We start from the raw sequence: 22380 nt of genomic DNA on the forward strand, positions 1-22380 counted from the left end.
GGAAATCCAATTACCTTTTGGAAAGCATCTTTTGGAACAACCATGACCTGGATGGTTGGGACTCCCCACAGACCCCTTTCCACTGGTGGCAATTTATATTCTAAATATTATAAAGGGTTGCAATCTATTCCCATTCTGTTATTAACTCCCTTCATTGGATCAATCCAAACCAGCTTCCCATTTAAATCCAATATCATCTCCTGCATGAAATACAGGTAATCCTCAAACTCAGAAACATAATTAAGCCTGGAATTACAGTAAAGTGTGGCAGTCATTAAGCGGGTCACCACGGCACGATGCCTGATTTTTATGAGCATTGGTCCAACAACTGTGAACCTCACAGTTGTTCAACTAATGCACAAAACGGAATCCCATGACCACAGGAGGGAGAGTGGGTGGGTATGTCCATCAGAACTTTAAAAATAGTTTAGAAATAGCTCTGGAAAGGTCTGTTGTAACTTTGAACGATTGTTAGACGACCAGTTGTTAAACGAGGACTATGTGAACAGTACAATTGTTTTTCCTTCAGTGTCATTTGCTCCTTTATTTCCTGTATTAAAAGATTGATGGATTTCTTTTCATCTTTGCCCTGAGTGGCCCATTATCGTCAATTACAGTAAATATTAGGACAGGGGTCTTCAAACCAGGCCCTTTTATGACTTGTGGACTGCCCAGATCCACATTTTCATCAGTTGCTGGAAAGAAAAACCACATTGGGGAAAGTTTGGGAAAAGTCAGTTTCCAGGTCCAATTTCAGGATACAAGACCTGATCTCAGTCTTACGACGGTGCGTCCAACTCAAGGACAATCAAGATACTAAGCTAGTTTAGAGCTTGGAGTCTCCAAACGTGACAACTTTAAGAGCACGCTGGCCAGGGAATTCTGGCAGCTGAAGTCCATCGTCTTCAAGGTGCCCAATTTGAAGAGCCCTGCTTTTGAGATTTCAAACTATTTATGCTTGGAGGCACTCCCGGATCTGGCTGGAATACTCTGAATGCCCGCTCTTGTTGTTGTTAGTTGCGAAGTTGTGTCCGACCCATCGCGACCCCATGGACAACGTTCCTCCAGGCCTTCCTGTCCTCTGCCATCTTCTGGAGTCCATTGAAGCTCACGCCTGCTGCTTCAGGGACTCCATCCAGCCACCTCCTTCTCTGTCGTCCCATTCTTCTCTTGTCCTCCATCTTTCCCAGCATCAGGCTCTTCTCCAGGGAGTCCTTCCTTCTCATTAGGTGGCCAAAGTACTTGAGTTTCAGCTTCAGGATCTAGCCTTCTCAAGAGCAGTCGGGGTTGATCTCCTCTAGGACTGACCGGTTGGATCGCCTTGCAGTCCAGGGGACTCGCAGGAGTCTTCTCCAGCACCAGAGTTCAAAGGCCTCCATTCTTTATGCTTGGATGCGCTCCCAGATGTGGCAGGAATACTCTGAACATCCGCTCCGGGGCATCAAAGGAAGCTCAGCTCTTGACTGCGCTCTGGGGTCATCCCGGTGGCAGCGCAACCTTTATGGCCACTGTGATCTTCAGCTCTTCCTTTTAATAATCTTTTCATCATCTTCCTGCTATTGATAACGATCAGCTGAAAAGCCTTCTGCAAAGGAGGAGGGAGGCTCCAAACCAAGAGCCAAGACACCTTCAGACGTTCAAACAGACGCGGGTTTTCTTTTTCTGTGCAACCACGCACCCCGCAAGAAAGCTGACTCTCTCCAGAGTCCCAAGGTGGAAGCAAGCCGCCCCCTAGGCCAAGGAGGGGCACTCCAGTTCCCATCAGCCCCCCACCTGATGGGAACCGGAGTGCCCAACCCTGGAGCAGCAGCGCAGCGCTGCAGAGACGAGGAGCGCTGTGCGCCCCGGAGGCTGGCGCCACTGCCCGGGGTTAGCAGGGCGGCGCTGGGCTCGGCTCGCCTTCCGCAGCCAGGCATCGTCTCCCGCCCGGGGGCCAGCCGAGCAGCCTCGCCTTTTCTTCCGCCGGAGAGGGAGCGCCAGCCAGCCAGCCGCGGAGACCCGCCTCCACCGGGGCAGTCCCAGCCGGGCAGGCCCGCCCTCGCCCTGCCTTGCCCGCCTCGCTCCGAGGAAAGGACCGCTCGCTCCGCGGCCGGGAGAGAAGCCGCCGGGGCTAACCGAGCCGTCGGGGCGTCTCGCGGACCGGGATCGCCTCCGCCGCCAGCCGGGCTCTTCCGGGGGAGCGGCTCCGGGAGCCCCCGGGTCGGCGCCGGGACGCTTCGCGGGGAGGGAGCGGACGGGACGAGGAAGCAGCCGCGCGCACGGAAGGCGAGCTCTCCCCGGGGCCTCCGCCCGCGCCCACGGAGGAGGAGGAAGAGATCGCGGCGCCCGCGGGCGTCGGGGAAGCCTTGCGGGGCCATGTAGAGCCCGGCCCGCTTGCAGACGTGGATCCGCCTTCCCGATGGGAGGGGGCTTGCGCTAGCTCCGCGCCCGGCCCTTCCAAGATCTCCCCGTGGTCTCCTTTCCGCTGGCCGACAGAGGGAGCGGGTCCATGTTCCTGGACCCGATGAGGCCGGGAGGGCAGCATGGAGCCACTGAAAAGCATGTTCCGCAAGGCCCCTCTGGTGGGCGGATGGGGGCCAGGCTCCCGAGCCGCCACCACCTACGCCAACCCGGTCTGGACGGCGTTGTTTGACTACGAGGCGGCCAGCACGGACGAGCTGACGCTGCGCAAGGGCGACTTGGTGGAGGTCCTGTCCTGGGACTCGGCCATCTCCGGCGACGAAGGCTGGTGGGCCGGCAAGCTCCACGACCGCGTGGGCATCTTCCCCGCCAACTATGTCTCGCCCAAGACGGGGGCCTACGCCGCGCCCGGGGATCCCCCCGAGGCCGACTTTCGGGATCTGACGCTGGAGGAGGTGATTGGGGTGGGGGGCTTCGGGAAAGTCTACCGGGGCAGCTGGCGGGGGCAGTTGGTGGCGGTCAAGGCGGCCCGCCAGGACCCGGACGAGGACATCAGCACCACGGCCGAGCGGGTGCGCCAGGAAGCCCGTCTCTTTGCCATGCTGAAGCACCCCAACATCATTACCCTGAAGGCTGTCTGCCTACAGGGGCCCAACCTGTGCTTGGTGATGGAGTACGCCGCCGGAGGACCGCTCAGCCGGATGCTGGCCGGACGCCGCATCCCGCCGCACATCCTCATCAACTGGGCCGTCCAGATCGCGCAGGGCATGGACTACCTTCACTGCGGCGCCATCGTGCCCGTCATCCACCGGGACTTGAAGTCCAACAACAGTAAGAATTGGGGAGAGGTCAGGTCACATTTGAACCCGGGTCTGGCTGCAGGGCCCATAGCTGAGTGCAACGGTGGCCCCCCAAATTCTGACTTGGCCCTGAATTGTCTCTTTTTAACGCCACATGCTCCTGCCATTTTTTGCAGGTGATCCTCAACTTATGACCGCAGTTGACCGTAAAATGGGGTAAAACTCACTTAACAAATGTCTTACTTAGCAACATAAATGTTGGGTTCCATTGTGGTTGTAAGTTGAGGACTCCCTGTACTTTGCAACTTTAAGATGTGTGGACTTCAACTCCCAAAATTCCCCAGCTAGCTAGGCTTGTTGGGGAATTGTGGGAGCTGAAGTCCATGCATTTTAAAGTCTGTAAGGTTGAGAAACACTGCTCTAGATCAGTGGTTCTCAACCTTTTTAATGCCGCGACCCCCAACCGGTCGTAAGTTGAGGACTACTCAACCGGTCATGAGGACTACTCAACTGGTGCAGCACCGTTCGCAGAATGGGACTTTTGGCGGGCTCAGCAGGGCAGAGACAGCCTGGACAATTCCTATTGGCTTTGGAAAGCCAACAGAATTAGACTCTATTCAAGAGAGTCTCTTCTATTGGCTTTCAAAAGCCAATAAAAGGGAGGAGCACAGCTAAGGAAAAGGGGGGGGAAAATGGCGGAATGCGTGGTTTGGCGACCCCCGTGAAATGGTCATTCGACCCCAAATGGGGTCCCGACCCACAGGTTGAGAACCACTGGGCTAGATCAATGTTTCTCAACCTCCTGGCAATTTAAGATGGGTGGACTTCAACTCCATAGCTGGCTGGGGAATTGTGGGAGTTGGTCCACCCATCTGAAAGCGACCGAGGTTTGGCAACACAGTTCTAGACTCAGGCATAGAAGAAAGCTAGACAAGGGCTTCCCCCAGCTCTCCTGGGTATGAAACAACCGTTCCCCTGAGCATACGCAGAGTTCTCTCCCTTCCCCACCCTTTCCACTCAACTGGGATGGCCAGGGGGCAGGATTTTTTTAAAAGCAAAGGTGGGCATGTATTAGGGGAAGAGCCGGCCCATCCTCTTTGCTGTCCCCTTGCACAGCCAGGTCGATCCCGTTCTGATCCTGAGGTTGGCCACCAAGCGATGACTGGCTTGACCCAAGTGACCCACAAGGAGGAAGTGACGGTGGTCGCCATCTCTCTCCTGGCCTTGTGTTTCCTCCTGTAAGGGCGAGATGCCTGTTTTTCTTTCCATGCAAAACAAGACCGGCCTATTTCCGCTGGAAGACGGCGCAGAAAAAATGGGAGGTTCTTGCAAATGAATTTCCAGCCTGTTGCAAAACTGATAGAAGAGCCAGCTTTGTCGGCTCGGGTGGGCAGGATCGGGGGGGGGGAGAGAAATGCACTTTGCACATGTGCAGAGTTTGTGCGTTGCAGTGTTAGATAATGTGGGGGGGGGTCTGCTGGAAAGCAAGGTAGGGAATGCAAATTACAGGTCAATTCTCGATTTGGAGTTACAACGGCCCTGACAAAAATGATTTACGACCAGTTTTCACACTTAACGACCGTTGTGGCATCCAGATGGTCACAGGATGAAAATTCAAACGCTCGACAGGGAGCATGTCTTTATAACAGTGGCAGTGTCCCGGGATCATGCGATCGCCTTTTGACAAGCAAAGTCAAAGCTAAATTCATTTAACAACCAGGTCATTAACTTAAAAACTGCAGTGATTCACTTAACAACCAGCACAGTCGTAAAACAGGGCAAAAATCACTGAACAACTACAGTTTTGGCCTCAGTTGTGTTGGTAAGTCAAGGACTTTGCGCCAATAAAACCAGGATGCCTTCATGCAAAAACCTCTTTCTGAGCTATAGAATTCACTTCCCCAAGCTATAGTGATGATAGAATTACAGGGGGAGAGGATATCAGAGGTCATCTAGTCCCACCCTGTTTTCTCTGTAAGGGCAGGATTTCCAAAGCATGTCAGACATCAGGGGGAAACTTCATCAAGGTATGACTTGTGCAATCCTAGAGTAATTTATCTGCAGAGGTTGTAGGTTTTCTATCTCTGGATTTTTTTTAAGAAGAAGCTGAATCGCCGTATCTCATGAATAGTTGAAGTAGCTGTTCTTGTAGACGGCAAAGGGGTGGGCTAGATGATCCTTGGCGTTCCTTCCAGGCCCACAACACTAAGAGGTGTTCCCAGGTGAATGGATGTTCTCTGGATGGATTTCAGTCCATTTAATTCTGAAGGCGTGACCTCCCACCCATAACCCCCCCATGTGCTGAACTACAGCTCCCATCATCCCTGTCCTAACAATATTAGAAGTTGCAGATCGGTTTGAAAAAGGAAGCCAACACGGTTGGTTTTGGGGTTCTTAGTTGTGCTGAAATGGTTCCAGTGGGAATTGCATTTTTTTTTTTTCCTTTAGCTTCATTGTGACCAATCCTGGTTCGAGAGGGAAATTCGAAACCGGATTAAAAAAAAAAAAAAAAACCCTAATAAGAGGCATATATCTAGAGGGTGGAGGTTGAAACATTGAGCAAAAAAGGGGAAAGGATCCACTGCAAATTTCCCTTTTCATTGGCTTTGCACAAGACGAGGAATATATAAATGTATGGAAAAATGTAGGCTGCAGATCATTCTCCATTCGTTTAGTGACGGTTTGAAGTTACAAAGGCGCTGAAAAAAGTGACTTACGATCATTTTGGACACCGTTGCAGAATCCACATAGTCACGTGACTCGTATTTATGACGGCTGCAGTGTCCCAACCTTCTGATCAGCCAGATTCACTTAACAACCGTGTTACTTGTTAACAACTGCAGTGATTCACCTAATAATTGTGTGGCAGGAAAGGTCGTAAAATGGGGCAAAACTGCCCCCCTCCCTTAACAACTGTCTTGCATAGCAATGGAAAGTTTGGGTTCAACTGTGGTCATAAATCGAGGACTTAAGTATTGTTTCCTGTTTTTTAAACAAAACACATCTCGATTTACAAAATTGGGAGCACAATTTCCATTGCTAAGCAAGGTGGCTGTTAAGAAAGTCAGGCCCCATCTTACGACTTTTTCTTGCCCTAGCTGTTACGCAAAGGACCACAGTCGTTAAATGAATCACACAGTCATTAAACACATCTGACTTCTCCCGTTGACTTTCCTTGCCAGAAGCTCGTTGGGAAAGTTGCAGAAAGTCACCTGATCCCTCGATGCTTCGGCCGTCGTAAATGCAAGCCGGTTGCCAAGGGCAACCTTCATTTGAATGAAGGGGTAGGCAACCTTGGCTCTTTTATGACTCGTGGACTTCAACTCCCAGAATTCCTGAGCTAGCCATGCCGAGGGGAGTGGGAGAGGTTTCCAAGCTGAGCCAGGAATTCTGGGAGTTGAAGTCCACGAGTCATAAAAGAGCCAAGGTGGCCTACCCCCGACCAAGGGGATGCTGCAACGGTCGTAAGTGTGAGGACTGGTTGCAAGCCCCTTTTTCAGGGCTGCGGTAACTTTGAAATAGCTAGCTAAACCAATGGTTGCAAATCAAGAACTACCTTACAGCAAAGTAGCAATCTACTATTTTGGGAGGGCAGAGACAGGGGTGACACGTTACAAATTTTGCTTGCTGTGGTTTGCATACAATCACAATTCCCCCCCCCCCACACACACACACTTCCGATCTGGCAGGTTTTCCAAGGTTTGCAGAGGATAGCAGAAAAACCTGCCAGGCCTGTTTATCAGAAGTGAAAATGGGACAGGAGCAAAGTTGCTTTCCGACAATCGGAGGGCATCTGGGTTAGGAAAACCTGGATTTAAAATTTTAATTTATAGTAAATGGATTTATCTATTATAGGTAGTCCTCAACGTGTGTTTGTGTGTATACTATCTATCTATCTATCTATCTATCTATCTATCTATCTATCTATCTATCTATCTATCTATCTATCTATCTATCTATCTATCTATCACTTGTATACACACATACATATACTTACAGGTAGTCCTTGACTTATGACCACAATTGAGCCCCAAATTTCTGTTCCTAAGAGAGACAGTTATTAAGTGAATTCTGCCTCGTTTTACGACCTTTCTTGCCGCAGTTGTTAAGTGAATCACTTAACAACCGATGCATACAAACCGAATTATTGCACCCATTGTGCATTTCTGCATTGATGTTCAAAGAGATCCTTTTTGGAAATGCATTTGGTGCTCTCTTTTCTCGTGCGCATCCTTACAACATACCCAAAGCAAGTTGGGTGAGGCTCTCATCCAACAGAATAACAGAGTTGGAAGGGACCTTGGGGGGGGGGTCTTCTAGTCCCCCCACCCCTTGCTTGAGAAGGAGATCCTCTACCATCCCAGACCAATGGCTATCCAATCTTTTCTTTAAAATCTCCAGCGATGGAGTATCCACAACTTCCGGAGGCAAGTTGTTCCACTGCTTAATAAGGAAATTCCTCCTTAATTCCAGGTTGCTTCTCTCCTTGATTCGTTTCCATCCGTCGCTTCTTGTCCTGCCTTCGGGTGCTTTGGAAAATAGCTTGACCCCTTCCTCTTCTTTATGGCAGCCCCTCAAATGTTGGAAGACAGCTGTCATGTCCCCCCTAATCCTTCTTTTTCCTAGACTAGACATATCCACAAAATAAAGAATAACAGGGGTGGAAGGGACTTTGAAGGTCTTCTAGTCCAGCCTTCTGTCCAGGATAGTAGATTCAGTTCCCACAACCACTCATTCGATGTTTTGGCCTCCAGTCCCATGATCATCTTTGTTGCTCTTCTCTGCCCTCTTTTCCGACCCTCAGCATCTTTTTTTATATCGTGGCGACCAAAACTGGATGTGATATTTGAAATGTTTACCAAGGCATTATAAAGCAGTTGTTGTTGTTAGTTGCGAAGTCGTGTCCGACCCATCGCAACCCCATGGACCACGTTCCTCCAGGCCTTCCTGTCCTCTACCATCTTCTGGAGTCCATTGAAGCTCACCCCTGCTGCTTCAGGGACTCCACCCAGCCACCTCCTTCTCTGTTGTCCCCTTCTTCTCTTGCCCTCCATCTTTCCCAGCATCAGGCTCTTCTCCAGGGAGTCCTTCCTTCTCATTAGGTGGCCAAAGGACTTGAGTTTCCACTTCAGGATCTGGCCTTCTAAAGAGCAGTCGGGGTTGATCTCTTCTAGGACTGACCGGTTGGATCGCCTTGCAGTCCAGGGGACTCGTAGGAGTCTTCTCCAGCACCAGAGTTCAAAGGCCTCCATTCTTTGGCGCTCAGCCTTTCTTAGGGTCCAGCTTTCACAGCCATACATTGCAACTGGGAAAACCATGGCCTGGACTCTACGCACTTTTGTTGGCAGGGTGATGTCTCTGCTTTTGAGTATGCTGTCTAGATTTGCAACAGCTTTCCTCCCCAGGAGCAAGCGTCTTTTAATTTCTTGGCTGCAGTCCCCGCCTGCGGTGATATTACCCTTTGTTGGGCTCCATATATGAATCTGGAGCCTTTTTGTTGGAGGAGAAATAAACTCGGTTAATCTCTCCTGGGATGAAATCCAGGGCGAGTTTCAAGGCCAATCTACAATTTCTAGATCTGGACTTACTGACCTCAAATTCACACTGGTGTATCTACTCCTCCCCCCTCTCCAACGGCCCCCCTCCTTTGCTACTGCTCCTGTTTTCAGGAGTTGGCAAGCACAGGAAATTGTGAATTTGGGCCGATGGGGGGGGGGGCTTGTGCAGCAGCAGCACAGTAGCTGCATCCTCTCCCTCCCTCCCCCCTCCCTCCTTTCCGCTTTCTCATCTCGCCACGGGGATCCAGTGTCACCAGTTGCTTCCTTCCTTATTGCTGGTTTCGTGGACGGGTTGCAACACTAAGTCAGCTTTCTTTGCCTTCCAGCAAATCAAGGGGGTGGGGGTGGGGGGGGCTGTCCTTGCAGACGGGCAGGCATTGCCGGAAACGTTGTGACTCTTGATATTTATGGCTTTGAGGGAGAAAACCCGAATGGGCGGTAGAGAGGAAGGCAACTTCATGAGATCTAGCAGCTTTCTGTTTTTTTTTTAATTTGTTTATTGAATTGACGTGCTGTCCATCTCACCAGTCAGGTGACTTAGTTTCTTTCTTTCTTTCTTTCTTTCTTTCTTTCTTTCTTTCTTTCTTTCTTTCTTTCTTTCTTTCTTTCTCTTTCCTTCCTTTTCTTTTCTTCTTTCTCTCTTTCCTTCCTTCCTTCTTCTTCTTTCTTTCCTTCCTTCCTTCTTTCTTTCTTTTTTCCTTCCTTCCTTCTCTCTCTCTCTCTCTCTCTCTCTTTCTTTCTTCTTTCTTTTTTTCTTTCCCTAAAAATATCCCCCCCTCCCCAACTGGGCAGAAAATTCAAGGTGAGATGGGTGGCATATAACGCTACCCAATAAAATAAAATAAATAAAAATTCCCCCTTCAGCCGGTTTGTACAGGAAGACCTCGACTTAACGACCAAAGTGGAGCTCAAAATTTCTGTTGCTAAGCGAGGCAGTTCAAATGAATTTTGGCCCATTCTACCACGTTTCTCGCCACCGTTGCTAAATGAATCGCTGCAGTTTGTTAAGTTAGGAACATGGTTGTTAAGTGGACCTGCCTTCCCCCATTGACTTTGCTTGTCAGAAAGTCGCGAAAGGGGATCACGGCGACCCCCAAATACGTCACAAATACGAGTCGGTTGCCAAGAATTTTGTTCATGGGAATGCTGCAAAGGTCGTACGTGTGAAAAACAGCCATAAATCCCCTTTTTTTCGGTGCCGGTGTGACTTTGAGCGGTCACTAAATGAACTGTTGTAAATCGAGGACAATCCGTAAACAGAGAGCAACCACCTTGCTCTGAAACTCCGGTGGGATAGCAAATTGCAAGCAAAGACCCTCTGCATGTGATCAGAGGCCCCGTCCCTCTTAATTGCAACGCTCTCCGAAACCCGATTGAGCAAAATCCCAGCAAGGAAACCCAGAGGCCGGTTGGGCTCCATTCCCACAATCCGTAGGCAAGGCAGACATTTTATGCGTGGGGAGGCCGTCTCACTAGGCGCTCCATTGTGTCTGGGGCCGGCCGGAGAATTGACCCATTGTTCTGTCCGGCAATGGAGAGGGTGGACCTCGCCAGCCCTGGGGTTCTCCGTCCACCTTTCTCCAGCTGCTCTTTGAATTTCCCTTCCCCGCCGGGCTCTTGGACTGAGGGGGAAGCCAGGAAAAAGACGGCAGGAAGCAAGTTGGAGGAAGCCAATGGGACCCCCCCACACCAGTAAAACCCCCCTCCCAGGCATGCAGGGCATTGTTTCAAGAGGTTGCTGGGCTGCGCTGTTTGTTCTTGCCTCTGGAAAAAGTCTCCCCCAGTCACAAAGAGTCCTTGAGGAGAAGAACACCACCGCTAGCAAACGCTGAACTGGCCAGCTTCTCCCAAGGCTACTTCACTCCATCAATCAGAACAGAGCTGGAACAGATCTTGGAGGTCATCTAGTCCAGGGCTTTTCAACCTTTTCACCCATGGTATCACTTTTAGGAGATGGCAACATGTATACATTCTACTATGTATAAGGCCAGGAAAGACTAATAAACAAAGTTTATATTTGGCTTTACACGTCGTCGTAACGGCAGCAAGAATTGTCTTCGTGCCATCCTGGAAAAATGAAGCAGTACCACCAGAGGAAGAGATAATTAAAAAAAAATATTGGAATGTGCAGAGATGGACAGATGGATTAATGAGATTGAAAGATAACGAAGAAACAGAATAGTACCAAATGTGGGAGTCATTCTACAAGTGGCTAGAGCAGTGGTTCTCCACCTGTGGGTCGGGACCCCATTTGGGGTCGAAGGACCATTTCACGGGGGTCGCCAAACAACGCAATCCGCCATTTTTTCCCCCCTTTTCCTTAGCTGTGCTCCTCCCTTTTATTCTATTGGCTTTTGAAAGCCAATAGAAGAGACTCTCTTGAATAGAGTCTAATTCTGTTGGCTTTCCAAAGCCAATAGGAATTGTCCAGGCTGTCTCTGCCCTGCTGAGCCCGCCAAAAGTCCCATTCTGCAAATGGTGCTGCACCAGTTGAGTAGTCCTCGACTTATGACCGGTTGAGTAGTCCTCGACTTACGAGGGTCACGGCATTAAAAAGATTGAGAACCACTGGGCTAGAGGAAAGAACCAAGGATTAGGAATTGATTATGTATTAGCGCTTTTGAATCCAGACAGCACGCTGGTTGAAAAAATTAATACATGTATGTAAGAGAAAAACTAATAAAATCCTTATAAAAAAAGAAAAAAATGACTTACGACCGTTTTTCACCATTGGTCCCACGATTGGAATTCAGACGCTTGGCAACTGACTCGTATCTACGACCGGGGTCATGTGAACCTCTTTCGTGATCTTGTGATAAAGCAAAGTGAACAACCGTGTGACTAAAATTGAGAACTGCAGTGATGGACTTAACAACTGTGACAAGAAAGGTTGTGAGATGGGGACAGGGGGGGCAAAATTCACTTAACCACTGTGAACCAACTTTTGGGATCAATTGTGATCCTACGTTTGTACGAGGAAGAATTCCCAGAACCGGCTGTTCAAAAACACGGCTTGCCTGTCTCTGGGGTTGTCTGAATGCGTTCTCTTTTTCCTTCCACAGTCCTGCTGAGCGAACACGTGGACGATGGTGAGGTCAGTGGGAAGACCCTAAAGATCACCGATTTTGGGCTGGCCAGAGAATGGCACAAAACCACTAAGATGAGCGCCGCCGGGACTTACGCCTGGATGGCACCGGAAGTCATCAAAAACTCCACTTTTTCCCGCGGTAGCGACATCTGGAGGTAAGGCGGGGAAGAAAAATCTGGGGAGTTCCTCCAGGTGGATGAAGGACAGAGGTTCAAAACCTGTCTGGCCACGGAGTCCTTTGACTTTGTGATGGACAGCTTGCCAGAAAGCAAACGCGTGATTTAAACGCATGAATAGATCTTAGACTTACACAGGCAGTCCCTGACTTACGACAGTTCATTTAGAGACCGTTCAAAGTTGCGATGGCAAATGAAAAATGGGACTCGAGATCCTTTTTCACGCTTATGACCGTTGCAGCCTCCCCAACAGTCACGTGATCCAAATTGAGGTACATATCGCCCCCAACAATCTGGGTCCCCATTTTACTGACTTTGGAAGGCTGAGTCAACCTGGAGCCTGTCAGGTAGACAGTAGTGGGGGGGTTATTCCTAGACTTACAACCGTTCATTTAGTGTTGTTATTTGTAGATCAAAAAACTGACAGAAATGACTTACTTCCAAGGCTACTTAGCAAGATCGGTCTCTCGTCACAGGCGATTAGAATAAAATATGCCAGATTGGAGATAAATACATAGATAGCCACGATTGAGTGATAAATAGACAGGTAGGACAGGACAGCAGACATAGATAGATAGATAGATAGATAGATAGATAGATAGATAGATAGATGGATGGATGGATGGATGGATGGATGGATGGATGGATGGATGGATGGATATGGATGGATATGGATGGAGATAGATAGATAGATAGATAGATAGATAGATAGATAGATAGATGGATGGATGGATGGATGGATGGATGGATGGATGGATGGATGGATGGATGGATGGATGGATGGATGGATGGATGTAGGTTGTGGGTGCTCCATCATGGGAGATTTTAAAGAAGAAATTGGAGAGCCATCTATCTGAAATGGTGTAGGTAGGGTCTCCTACTGGAGCAGGGGGCTGGACTAGAAGATCTCCAAGGTCCCCTCCAAATAAATGGTCATAAATCGAGGACTACCTATAATCTTTTCCCTGTTCCTTCTTCTTCCAGTTATGGGGTGCTTCTGTGGGAACTCCTCACCGGTGAAGTTCCATACCGTGGAATTGACGGGCTGGCAGTGGCTTATGGGGTTGCCGTCAACAAACTCACCCTTCCGATACCTTCCACGTGCCCAGAATCCTTTTCACGTCTGATGACAGGTAAGAAAAAAATATCTCAGAGGCCAGATTGGGGATTTTCAGCATAAAAACTCTGCTAGATTGGAATAAAAAGTCTTTTTTAAAATGTTTCTCTGCCCTTCTGTTAACTCAGCTGAAATCTATGCTGGCAGCTGTGTTCCCAATACAGGCAGCCCTGGGCTTGCAACCTTGATCGTCCGAAGTTATAACAGCGATGCAAAAAGTGACTTATGACCGTTTTTCATAAGCAGCATCCCCAGGGTCATGTGATCAAAATCCAGATGCTTGCAACAGCTGCCTTCTTCCTCTTCTCTTCTCTAACCAGTCACGCTGCCCCTGCCTTAAGCACAACTCCTATGCATGGCGTACATAGCAGACAGGTCCAGCAGCTCAACTTTGCACAGTCTCCAAGGGGCAGCTGATTCTCAACTTCGTTATTTGACTCCTCTCCCTTTTGTTTCTTTCCTCTGCCGCCTTTTCGCCTGGGTCCCACCAGAGTGCTGGCAGCAGGACCCCCACGCGCGCCCCAGCTTTGCCTCCATCCTTGATCAGTTGACAGTCCTCGAAACACAGGTACTGCGCGACCTGCCACAAGAATCCTTCCATTCCATGCAGGACGACTGGAAAGTGGAGATCCAGGATATGTTTGACGAGCTGCGGGCAAAAGAGAAGGTGAGAACCAGAAGGGAAAGGCTGTGTGTGTGTGTGTGTGTGTGTGTGTGTGTGTGTGTGTGTGTTCCCTTCCCAAACAAGCCTCAGATCCAGGATACAATTAAATAATATAACTGAATACCAGCATTGGAAGGGACCTTGGAGGTCTTCTAGTCCAACCCACAGTGGGTTGCCCTATATAGGTAGTCCTCAACTTACAACAGTTCATTTAGTGCCAATAGGTGGTACCTTGCTCAATAGTAGCAACTGTGAGAGGGATCTCGAAGTCCTAGTGGACAATCCCTTAAATAGGAGCCAGCCGTGTGCTGCAGCTGCCAAAAAAGCCAACACAGTGCTAGGCTGCATTAACAGAGGGATAGAATCAAGATCATGTGAAGTATTAATACCACTTTACAAGGCCTTGGTAAGGCCACACTTGGAATACGGCATCCAGTTTGGGTCACCACAATGTAAAAAAGATGTTGAGACTCTAGAAAGAGTGCAGAGAAGAGCAACAAAGATGATCAGGGGACTGGAGGCTAAAACATATAAGGAACAGAACAATAAGAACAGAACAGAACAGAATAGAATAGAATAGGAATAAAGAAATAATAGATAGAATAGAATATAGAATGGATGAGAATAGAATAGAATAGAATAGAATAGAATAGAATAGAATAGAATCGAATCCGGAAGGGACCTTGGAGGTCTTCTAGTCCAGCCCCCTGCTCAAGCAGGAGAAGCTATACCGTCTCAGACAGGTGACTGTCTAGTCTCTTCTTAAAAACTTCCAGTGATGGAGTGCCCACAATTTCTGGAAAGGTCATGAAATGGGGCAAACAAATCAACAAATGTTTCACTTAGCAACAGAAATTTTGGGCTCCATTGTGGTCGTAAGTCGAGGACTATCTGCATAGGGTATAGGGTCTCCTGCTTGAGCAGGGGGTTGGACTAGATGACCTCCAAGGTCCCTTCCAACTCTATTATTCTGCATTCCGTTCAGTGTCCCTGTTTTTTTTCAATTAAATTCACTTTTAATTCATATTTGAGCCCCCAGCCGCAATCTCTCTCTGAGTCTCTTTGACTTCTTCATTTTCTGGCTGCCACGGGGCTGATTTCGAAAGTCTCTAGGAAGTTGTTATAGGTAGTCCTGGTCTTACGACCACAATCGAGCCCCAAATATAGGTTGCTAAGCGAAACATTTGTTAAGTGAGTTTTGCCCCATTTTTGCGACTTTCCTTGCCACATTGGCTAAGGGAATCACGGCAGTCGTCAAATTAGTAACACCGTTGTTAAGTGAATCCGGCTTCCCCATTGACCTGGCTTGTCAGACGGTCACAAAAGACGATCACATGACACACACCCCCACAGGACCCTGCAACCGTCATAAATAGGAACCGGTTGTCAAACATCCGAAAGTAAATCAGGTGACCATGGGGATGCTGTAATGGTTGTAAGTGTGAGAAACGCTCCCGAGTCACTTTTTTCAGTGCCGTTGTAACTTTAGTGAACAGTCAGTAACCGAACTGTTGTAAATCAAGGACTGCCTGTATTTACAACAGTCGCAGCGTCCCGGGGTCACACAACCCGCCAGTTGCAACCTTCCCAGTCAGCTTCTGACGAGCAAAGCCAAAGCTAGATTTGCTTAATGACCCGTGAGGCAGTTAATAACTGATTTGCTTTTCCGCCTTGGCTTCTCCAAGGATCCCCTCCTGGGAGACCCAGGGATTCCCTCTCTCTCACGGGGGATCGTCCGGGATGCCTTCTTCTTCCCAGGAGCTGTTGAGCCGCGAGGAGGAGCTGAATCAGGCGGCGCTGAAGCAGAAATCCCAGGAGGAGTTCCTCCGCCAGCGGGAACACGAACTGGCCCAGTGGGAGCTGGAGGTTTTTGAGCGCGAACTCAGCCTCCTGATCCAGCAGATGAACCACGATCGGCCGCACGTGAAGAAGCGCAAGGGCACATTCAAGAGAAACAAGCTCCGAGGCCGGGACAGTGAGCACATCAGCATGCCGCTTGGTAGGAAGGCCGTGTGGGGATCCGGGCTCTGGGGAAGGGGCTCCGGGTGGGTTCACTCTTTCTGGAGGTCCTTTGGTTGCCGGATGTGTGTGTGTGTTTCTTTTGCAAAAGCATTTGTTGCGGGTTGTAGTGGCCATGGAGCAGACTTCTTGGAGATTCTGGGAAGTAAATAGGCTGTGCCGAGGGATTCTGGGAAATGCATGTGGTGCCCTCGGGAATCTTGGGAAATGAATCTGGTGCACAGCGAGTTTCTGGGAAATACATCTTGGGGAATACTCAGGGATTCTGGGAAATAAATCTGGGGCACTTGGAAACCTGGGAAATAAATCAGGGATCTTGGGAAATAAATGTGGCACCTTCAGGGATCTAGGGAAATACGTGTGGTGCCCAAAGGGATTCTGGGAAATAAATATGGGGCACTTGGGAAACCTGGGAAATAAATGTGGCGCCCTCAGGGATCTGGGGAAATACATGTAGTGCCCACAGGGATTCTGGGAAATAAATCTGGGGCCCTTGGGAAACCTGGGAAATAAATGTGATGCACACATTAACACACCGCTTGACGAGTGCAGAAAATGCTAGATCTAACCTGATCAACTTCAGTCTGGTTTACATGTTTTTTCTCTCTCTTTTCTTTTTTTCAGATTTTAAGCATCGCATCACGGTTCAGGCGTCCCCAGGGCTGGACAAAAGGAAGGATTTCTTTGATGTGGGAGCTGGTGGCTCTCCCACCTTCCCACGGTTTCGAGCTATCCAATGTGAGTGGCATGGGGTTCCTCTGGACAAATCCCTCAGACACATCTTAACAAGTTTAGATGCTGATAGAGGCGATCCTTAACTTACGACCGTTCATTTAGCGACGGATAGAATATTTGCAGCTCAGGTTGAATTTTGGGGTCCTTGATGTTCTCTGAGGTGGATTGTTTTCTTACAGACATTTCATGACCCAACTAGATAACATCAGCAGTGCTAGAAAGGAGGAAAGTTTTGTCTTTGTGAGCACTGATGAAGTTACCTAGTTGGGTCATGAAACGTCTGCAAGAAAACCACCCAGCTCAGAGAGCACCAAGGACCCCAAAGTTGAACCCTGAGCTACAGATATTTTGTCAGTATTCGAGCTTCTAGCTTCTCTCCTTGAATAGTTTCCATCCGTTGCTTCTTGTCCTGCCTTCAGGTGCTTTGGAAAATAGGTTGACCCCCCTCTTTTTTGTGGCAGCCCCTCAAATAGTGGAAGACTTCCATCATTTCATTAGACTTGACATACCCAATTCCCACAACCGTTCTTCATACGTTTTAGCCCCCTCATCACCTTTGTTGCTCTTCTCTGCACTCTTTCCAGAGTCTCAACATCTTTTTTGTATCCTGGTGACCAGAACTGTACAGTTTGTTTAATTGACCACTGTTGTTTTTTTTTGTCAGTGGAACCGAGCGAGAAGGATCAGAACTGGAACCGACAAGGACCCCGTCGGGGAGACGAGACCTGGAACGGCCATACCAAGAGCCCGGGGTCCCCCAAAATGTCTGAGCGCAGTACACAAAATGGCAGGTAGGGAGCCTCTATCTTACCCTCATCGCAATTGGCAGAGGTAGGCCACCTTGGCTCTTTTATGACTCGTGGACTTCAATTCCCAGAATTCCTGAGCCAGCATGAGGGAAACTTTGGCCCCTTCATGACTCGTGGACTTCAACTCCCAGAATTCCTGAGCCAGCATGGGGGAACTATGGCCCCTTCATGATTTGGGGATTCAACTCCCAGAATTCTTGAGCCAGCATGGGGGAACTATGGCCCCCTCATGACTTGTGGACTTCATCTCTCAGAATTCCTGAGCCAGCCTGGCTCAGCTTGGAAACCTCTCCCTTTCCCCTCAGCATAGCTGGCTCAGGAATTCTGGGAGTTGAAGTCCACAAGTCATAAAGCAGCCTAGGCCAGAGTGAGGCAACCTTGGCTCTTTTATGACTGGTGGACTTCAACTCCCAGAATTCCTGAGCCAGCCTGGCTCAGCTTGGAAACCTCTCCCTTTCCCCTCAGCATAGGTGGCTCAGGAATTCTGGGAGTTGAAGTCCACAAGTCATAAAGCAGCCTAGGCCAGAGTGAGGCAACCTTGGCTCTTTTATGACTGGTGGACTTCAACTCCCAGAATTCCTGAGCCAGCCTGGCTCAGCTTGGAAACCTTTCCCTTTCCCCTCAGCATGGCTGGCTCAAGAATTCTGGGAGTCGAAGTCCACCAGTCATAAAAGAGCCAAGGTTGCCTACCCCTGCCAATTGGTCATGGCAATCTCCTTCTTCCAACGAATAGGATTTTTTTATCTCAATTTTGGGAGCGGAGTAGGGTATCCTATCCCCGTCTTGTGACTTCTTTCCCCCACAACAGTATGGGTGGTCCTCGCTTAACAGCCTTTCAGAGTTATGACAGATCTCCTCATAGTCTCGTAATCACATTTGGGGTGCTTGGCAACCGGCTCTCGTTTTCAACTGTGTGTAGTACCTTGTGGTCATGTGACCATAGTTTTGGGTGGGTTTTGTCGAATTCTGGCATTTACCTCTGGCAAAAAAAATGCCCAATGAAGAAACCAAGTTCATTTAATGACTGGGACATTCACTTAACAACCAACGCAAAAAAAAAAAAGGTTGTAAAATTGAGTGTGATCATGGGCTGACCCGCTTAACGTCCGTCACCGTTCTGAGCTCAATTACGGTCATTAAGTCGAGGTCTACTTATAAAATGATTCTTTTCTTCTTTGTTAAAGCAATACAGATAGTCCTCAGCTTACAACAGTTTGTTTATGGACCAAAGTTACAACAAAAATTGAAAAAAAGTGGCTACCATTTTTCACACTTATGACCATTGCAGCATCTCCAGGGTCCCGTGATTTACGTTTGGATGTCTGGCAAATGACTCACATTTATGACGGTTTCAGTGTCCCAGAGTCACGTGATCCCCTTTTGCGACCTTCTGACAGTGAGGAAGCCAGACTCACTTAACAACTGTGTTGCTAACAAACGTGGCCAGAAAAGTCGTAAAATGGGGCAAAACTCACTTAACAAACGCCTCACAAAGCAACATAAATGTTGGGCTCCATTGTGGTCATAAGTTGAGGACTCCCTGTACTACGCAACTTTAAGATGTGTGGACTTCAACATCCAGAATTTCCTAGACAGCCATGCTGTCTGGCTGGGGAATTCTGGGAATTGAAGTTCACACCTTAAAGTTGCAAAGTACAGGGAGTCCTCAACTTATGACCACAATGGAGCCCAAAATTTATGTTGCTAAGTGAAACATTTGTTAACTGAGTTTTACCCCATTTTACGACTTTTCTGCTATCTGGCTGGGGAATTCTGGGAGTTGAAGTCCACAAATGTTGACCAGCTGGGGAATTCTGGGAGTTGAAATCCACACATGCTGACAGGCTTGGGAATTCTGGGAGTTGACGTCCCCATATCTTAAAAGTTGCTCTCGGTTAAGAAACCCTGCTCAGAGTGACTGATCCAGGTTTTTAATTAGGGTCACAACTCACAGTGAGCCCCAGAATAAAATGGAGAATATAATAAAAAATATTTGGGGCGGATTCAGTGACTCACAAAGAGCAGCGGTTTCAGGATTGTCCCCCGATCCTCGTTTCTGTCCACGGCAGGAGAAGATCGCGTCCAGAAGAGACGACGTGGTACGTAGAACCGGGCGGTTCCCCTGTACACTCACAGCTGCATCCACAGTCCAGCCAGAACGGTGAGTCCCTTCCTCCTCCCTTTGGCCTGTTTCCTTGCAATTCGAGCTAAGGGTAGTCCTCGACTTACAGCTGTCGGGTTAGGGACCGTTCCGAGTTACAACAGCACTGAAAAAAAGGGACTTAGGACCGTTTTGCACACTTACAAACACTGCAGCCTCTAAAAGGAGGCAAATGACCAGCTGTCTGCAAGGAGTCTAAATCCTTCCATTCCTCACCATCTGGTCAGAGCTGAAGAAGCTTCTTGGAGGAGAAGCGAAACGTCTTCAAAGAAAAACAAACAACTGGTCATTTGCCTTCTTTGAGACAGCCGTTGAGGCCACTTGGAGGTTTATCTGTGTCCTCAGGGTCACCTGACTGGTGCAAATGGATGGGGAGCCTTCTTGGAATTGCTGAAGGGACTGTGTTCCACTCCCATTTTTGCACTACTCAAATGACCCTGAAGATACAGATAAATCTCCAAGTGGCCTCAACGACTCTCTAAAAGGAGGCAAATGACCAGCTGTCTGCAAGGAGTATAAATCCTCCGTTTCCCCACCCACCATCTTCAAAGTCCAGTTGCCTCCTGAAAAAACATCTTTGGGACCTACTCTACTTTTTCATTCTGGAAGCCCACCAGCCTGAAGAGTGAGGCTAAATACTCTACGGAGAGAAACAGACCCCAATTTATAGGCTACTGAGAGGGAACCCAGTCCAATCTGGGTTTAAGTTTGCCAAGTTGCCACTTATCATTTTCTCATTCTTTTGTCCTTCCAGGTGATATTCCCATCACCTCGGCAGAAACCGAGGAGCCAACACTGGAAAGGCTGAGCGGGCCCAGACTCATCGAGAGAGTCCTGCTCCGGGGTTCAGCCTTGCTGGCCTCCCTAGGCTTGGGCCGGGAGTTGCCGACCCCCTCTCAGGAGAGGCCCATGGAGGGGCCAGGTGCTAGGAAGCCCTCTCCCCGAAGAGACCCCACCCCTGCCCTGCAAGTGGAGCCCTGCACGGATGACGCTGCCACGGAGCTCCTCATTGACCTGGCCTCGGTGGGGGACAGGACCGCCTTGCCGCCCCTCTGGACGAGGGAGTCACCCAGGGTCCCTCAGCTCGCGGAAGGCCGGACCACCAAGACCCCAAAGTGGGGTGAGTGGCAGCAGTCCACTTATTTGAAAGCATGCTGGCTGGGGGATTCTGGGAGTGGAAGCCCTCTCAGCTTAAAGCATGCTGGCTAGGGGATTCTGGGCGTTGAAGTCCATGCATCTTAAAGCATGGGGGATTCTGGGAGTTGAAGCCCGCTCAGGTTAAAGCATGCTGGCTGGGAGATTCTAGGCGTTGAAGTCCATGCATCTTAAAACATGGGGGATTCTGGGATTTGAAGTCCACCCAATCTTAAAGCATGCCGACTGGGGAATTCTGGGAGTCGACGTCCGCCTATGCAGCAGAATCTCTTCCCCACCTCAACTGCAGCTTTGCTCTCCCTGTCTTTCCACAGATGGCGCCTTCCCGTCTCCCTCCTCTCCCCGCAGCCCCCGCTCCCCTCACCCCACCCTGATTTCCCGCCCCCGCCCCTCCCCAATCCGCAGCCGGATCGACCCTTGGAGCTTCGTCTCGTCGGGACCTCGGGCCTCGCCAGCGGTCACCCCGGTCCAGTCCCCCCGTCTGGGCCCACGTCAAGTCAAACTCCCCGGTCCCGAAAGCACCAATCCTTTCGGGGCGCCCAATTCGAATCCGTTCGCCTGGGGGGACTTTTCGGCACCCGCCGACCCTTTTCTCGGGAGCTCCACGCGGTCAGCCCCAGAGACGCTCAGCCCCGCCGTTTGCTGGACCTCCAGACCGCACCCAACTCCACCAGAGGATCTGCCAGCCTCGCCCTGGTGGGGGGACACCTCCTGCCCCCCGGGAGGCACGATCCCCAAATGACCAAGGACCCCCTGTTTCCAGATGTGGCCTGCCAGACTTCATGCGATGGGACCCTGGCCTGTCGCGTGGCCAAAGATCGGAGGACCACAGACTGCTATTCTACAGGGAAAGACATTAAAAAAAACCCCTAGATCCTCAGTGGTGATAATAGGGGGCTAACTTCCTCCCCACGTCTCCGCTATGCAACGAACACTAAGCTGTCAAGCCAGCGTTGTGGTGCCCTTTTCACGTCGCCATCCTGGCTCCTCCTTACAGGCAGCTATCTTAGTTCTCACCTCTGTTCCCTTTCCTCCCACGCCAGGGGGTCTTCCCCATTTCATGGGGAGGGGGGGCACAGGGGGAAATGACACCAGGATTGAGACCCCCCCCCCAAATGGTCCTGGTTAGCTTGCCATTCCTTCCTTCTCCTTGAAAACAAATTCCAGCCAATGGAGGCCTTGCCCAAAAGGGCTGTTTGTCTTTTTGCACACAAAGAGAGCCAAGGACAAGGGGGGCTGGGGGGGGGAAATGAGGGGGGGCGGTCCGTGCAGCCCCCTCCTCAGCCCTCATCTTGAGGCCAAAGCGAAAAGCAGGGCCAATTCCCACAGGACCAAGGCAGGACAAAGCACTTTTGAGTGTGCATTACTACTGTTGTCTTCTTTCCCTACTTGAAATTCACACGTGTGCCAGGCTCCCTCTGCTCTTGTTTCCTTTCCCCGTATGTGCATGCACACACTCCCATGAGCGGGGTGGGTGGGAGCAGGGGAGCCAACTGTGTTCAGGACCGTCCCAGCACCGGGCGGGCCGACCCTGTGAAACGAGACCAAAATAAACCTCTGGATATCACCATTCTGCGCACGTGTCTGTTTGGGAATTCGGATCGGACACAAGAAGGGTACAGGAGGGGGCAAGGATGGATTGCGCACACTTGTGCGTGGAGGTTTCCCTTCTGGCATCTACCAAAAGCCACACTGCGC

The 22380-nt window shown here is 49.8% G+C and overlaps 1 protein-coding gene across 2 annotated transcripts; it reads left to right on the forward strand.

Moving 5' to 3' along the window:
* Nucleotides 1-1717: 1717 nt before the first annotated feature.
* MAP3K11 (mitogen-activated protein kinase kinase kinase 11) lies at nt 1718-22237 on the forward strand. 2 transcript variants are annotated; one of them, XM_039366304.1, is made up of 11 exons: nt 1720-2855; nt 3048-3231; nt 11821-12001; nt 13007-13155; nt 13631-13806; nt 15562-15802; nt 16447-16560; nt 17222-17348; nt 19436-19527; nt 20282-20647; nt 20997-22237. In XM_039366304.1, exons 1-11 carry the CDS (start codon nt 2523-2525, stop codon nt 21422-21424), a joined length of 2391 nt encoding a protein of 796 aa, XP_039222238.1. In that variant the 5' UTR covers nt 1720-2522; the 3' UTR covers nt 21425-22237. The 2 variants fall into 2 exon arrangements, with proteins under 2 accessions (XP_039222237.1, XP_039222238.1); XM_039366303.1 differs by having other exon boundaries at nt 1718-3231.
* Nucleotides 22238-22380: the final 143 nt, after the last annotated feature.

Source organism: Crotalus tigris, unplaced genomic scaffold (assembly GCF_016545835.1).
Source record: "Crotalus tigris isolate CLP2741 ecotype Arizona unplaced genomic scaffold, ASM1654583v1 scf7180000020245.1906669, whole genome shotgun sequence".
Lineage (NCBI taxonomy): Eukaryota > Metazoa > Chordata > Lepidosauria > Squamata > Viperidae > Crotalus > Crotalus tigris.